General features: G+C 42.0%; 1 protein-coding gene across 1 annotated transcript in view; it reads left to right on the top strand.

Annotated features, from left to right (window-relative positions):
• The first annotated feature begins 395 nt into the window (after positions 1-395).
• The window catches only part of LRRC74B (leucine rich repeat containing 74B), an 11,999-nt gene continuing 8,378 nt past the window's right edge, over positions 396-4,016 (top strand). Inside the window, exons 1-2 of the mRNA XM_044444307.1 lie at positions 396-530; positions 3,542-3,674. Of these exons, the coding sequence (XP_044300242.1) occupies positions 444-530; positions 3,542-3,674 (220 nt within the window). The 5' untranslated portion in view covers positions 396-443. The remainder of the gene's footprint in view (positions 531-3,541; positions 3,675-4,016) is intronic.

Genomic DNA, 4,016 nt, shown 5'->3' on the forward strand with positions numbered 1-4,016 from the left:
GAGAGTTCAAAGCATTGGTGGAAACGCCTCCCTTGGAAGTTTCCTTTCTTAATAGTACTCCAGACTGCTAGGTGCTGGCCCTGTGTCTGGCAGTCTGACACTACTGGTATCCTGATAGTGTAGCTCTTACAGCGCTCCCTTTATTTTCAAAGAGCCTTGCCCATAGAAAATAACCTGTGGGGTTGCTTGGCTTGTGCATGTTTCTTTCCTTTTGGGTGGTGATGCAGGGCGTGCCACCAGATGGACAGTGCTCTTGGCACAGGGGAAATGTTCAAAACTGTGGGTTTTATATAGGATTGTTTTTCCATTTAATGGCTTTATTGTGTTTCGGAAATCTAGGTTTTTTCCTGTGACTCTGATCCTTTGTTTTCTTTTTCCCTGGTACAGATTCTAAGTCATCATATGATCCAGCAGGAAAAGACAAATACCGTTGTACCTGCCAAATGCATGGCGTTGTCCCAGTCTCTTACTTCTTACGGCATATGAAAGATTCCAAACTTACCCTGATGCATCATGGCCTTGGCCCCAAGGTAACAGGTGGAGAAAATGCCCACCCATTTGGCTCATGAATATGGTGTTGGCACACAGCAGTTGCAGTTGCAACAGGGAAGCCTGTATGGCAGCTTTTTAGCTGGAGAGGATCTTCATTCAGGAACTTAATAGGTTCCTGTAAGCATTTCCTCAGCACACGTCATCTCCCCCCTACCCCTTTCTATCTGCAGTATGGGGATTTTAAAAGATAAATTTTGATTAAGTTTTTATTGTGAATGTCAAAATTAAAGCCAAAATCTAAAAGCAGAATGAAATAAAGTATTGCAGTTTTATTACATGATATTTGAGTGAATCTATTACATTAGAAACAGAAACAGAGCGAGTCAGAAGGGGCCTCCCGGGCCATCCAGTCTGACCCCTGGCTCAAGCCGGCTCCACTCATGTGCACGTCCAGCCTATCCTTGAACACCCTCCCCGAGGGGGCCTCAACCACCTCCCGAGGAAGCCCATTCCATATCCTCGGGGTCCTAACTGTCACGAAGTGCTTCCTGGCATCTAAATTAGATGCATGCATGCTATGTACTCCTAGTGCAGGTGGCTTTTTGTCCTTTCGTGTTGTAATGCTAGTCTTTTCGCCAGTCAGAGGGCCCAGGGAATCTATGTTGACCTTGTATTATGTTCCAAGAGACTGATAGTTAAGAAGAAAATGTGCATCTGTTGAAGTGCTTTCCATAAAAAATCTGAATTATTACTTCCTCCAAAAGGAAGCTATCATTTGGCTATTTCCAAAACATATGAGTAAGAGAAGTGCATTACAGCTCCAATGATTGGTCTGTTTGGGTAAACCCTCATCGAAGAGCGTTTGTGGCATCCATTATACTCAAAGCATCAGTTTTTGCAGAATTAAACATAACCTAAGATCCATTATCCCTTCAGAAATAGATGCTAATGAAGCACTCCATTAAGTGGGCGAAATACAGTGCTCCGGTTCATTCATCCATTCTTGCTTAAGACCTTGTGTACCATATTCATTTACTGACAATAGATATTTTAAAACATGGCTTGTGTGTCGATATTGTTGTTCAGCTACAACCAGTACTTACAATAATGAAGGCTCTGAAGCTGTAAAAGTGGCAGCTGCAAGCCTAACAAATGTTTCTAAGAAACGTTTTAACTGCACATTTTGCCATTCAGTTGTACCTGGACATAATTTTAATTATTATGTATTATTAGATTTGTTTGAAAGCATTGCTGTTAGCATTACTCTCTCAGGGTGGCCATTACAATAAAAATACCAATAACATAGCATGATACAATTAAAACACCATAATTACAAGATAAAATCACACATACATGGTCAAATAAAAATAAAACACTAATTTTTAAAACCAGTGCAATTAATATGGATGCTCTAAATGGTGCCATAGGTGTGCCAGAAAAGAAAGGTTTTTGTCAGGTGCCTAAAGCTCAACAGCAGTAGCATATTCCATAATTGGTGTGCCACCACAGAAAAACCATTAACATGCCAAACAGAGAATGGCAGAAAGTTTTCATTGGCACCTAGAAGCTGATCCAAAGTAAAAATCAGGCTGTCATTCTAAATCCACCAAACTAATGCTTTCTTGCCAGTCTTTACATCTGGATTTCCCTATAGGGCTAATTTTGTATATAAAAAAATCAAACTCCATTTGAAGTGGAACTCTGCTAATTGTAGGAGTCATCCTGTCAGTTTCAGTATATTGAGAAAACCAGTGCGATCTATCTGGGGAGAGGATCCAAGCATGAAGAATGCAAAACTGGCCGGGGTGGGAGGTCTTGTCTGAGTGGAAAAGCACAACATTTAGTTCAAGTCAACACATAGGCCTGATGATAGATCAGGGAAGCCAAATCCACCCTCTTTAATCCAAAGTTGAATATTTTTCAAGAGTATTTGTGGTGGAGTGGGACCTTAGAGGAATTTACAAAACAAAGCATAAAGTGTTTGGAAATATTTCCCAGGAATAAATAGAGGACTACCACATGAAACATAAACAATGTAAGGAATTTCATTTTTATTGTAGTTACCCTACCCCATAGAATTAACTACAAAGATGCCTTTAAGGTTTCATTAATCACCTTACTCTCTAGATACTGTATTCCTAGGTGATTCTGGACAAACTCTAAACTGCCAGTTAACTAGCACTGTTTGAGGTGTAGAATCTCCAGCCAACATTTGACTTTGATAAGCCAGATAAACAGCCACAATTACTGACAGCATCAAAACTGGAACAGATGACTGGAGTTCTAAATAATAATGGGCATAGAGAATAAGTTTAAAGAATTGTGTATGTGTAGGGAATAATTATATTGACATGCTTAGTAATCCCGACTTTACAGGGTTGTTGCAAGGATGGTTAAAACAACATTTGAAGCATTCTGTAGCGCTTTAGACAGTTAAGCAGTGCTGAGTGTTGCTATTAATAACAGTGCCTGTTACATGCACTTAATTTAAAAATGCATTTTATTTTAAGATTTTTACTGCCCTTCAATATAATTTCAAAAGTGACTTACATTAAAAACACAGTAAAGCACAAAAATCAAGACAATTAGGAGGGGCAACATGAAAACAATTAACCTAACTGGTACAAAACTGGTCAAAATAAAAAGGCGTAAAGAAATATGACACCAAAATGGCATCAGGGGAGGCATCAGGTAACTCCAGTTGCTACGCACTTTGCCTCCTGGCAGTTTCTTGTAGAAGTTCAGTGATAGGACAGGATAGAATCCCTTGGAACGGCACAGGCCAGAAGCCCAGAGCAGGAACTAGATGACAAGATGAAGGGTTTGTGCCGCCTAGCGTTTCCCCGCTAGGCTGCGCACGGCCCTGCCTTGGCCGTGGGGGTTTTTGTGGCCAGCGAGCCCTCCTGCAGTCTGAGGTGGCACCGCCCATTCCTCTGGGCGGAAGCTGAGCTGCCGGGCTGGCCTGGGTGGTGCGGTCGACTGGCCTGGGGGAGGCGATGCACAGGTCTGCAATCCACGTGGCGTTCACTTCTTCTCTCTCCCATTTCAGGGGGCCAGAGCTCTCGCTCTTTCCTTGACAAGTAACACCTCCATTGTGAAGTTGAACTTGAGTGACAATTGGCTGAATGGCGATGGGGCTGCTGCAATTGCAGATACGTTGAAGGAAAATGGTTATATTTCAGGTGTGCTTCTTACTTTGGAGGTTTGCAGAAATGCTTCAGAAAAGCAGTGAGGCAAACTATAGCCCAGGGTTCTTCCAACAGTATCCACAAGCTCTCCATTTCTTGCCCCTTTCAAAAGTATTTCAATTAAAAACCTGGAAAATGGCAGGGTAGTTTTCCTTTCCCCCTTTTGCCCTCTTGCCCTGCATTTTTTCTTCCTTCTACGCCCTTGCTTTCTTATTGGCCCCTTTCAGCTCCCCAGTTAGTTCATTTTTGACTTACCAGTCCCCCACAGCAGCCATTAAGTGACTAGCAACATCATGTGTGGGAGCAATTTTGCGATGATGCTCTCAGCAGTTTCTT

This window comes from Varanus komodoensis, unplaced genomic scaffold (genome assembly GCF_004798865.1).
Source record: "Varanus komodoensis strain SLA01 unplaced genomic scaffold, ASM479886v1 scaffold44_3, whole genome shotgun sequence".
NCBI lineage: Eukaryota > Metazoa > Chordata > Lepidosauria > Squamata > Varanidae > Varanus > Varanus komodoensis.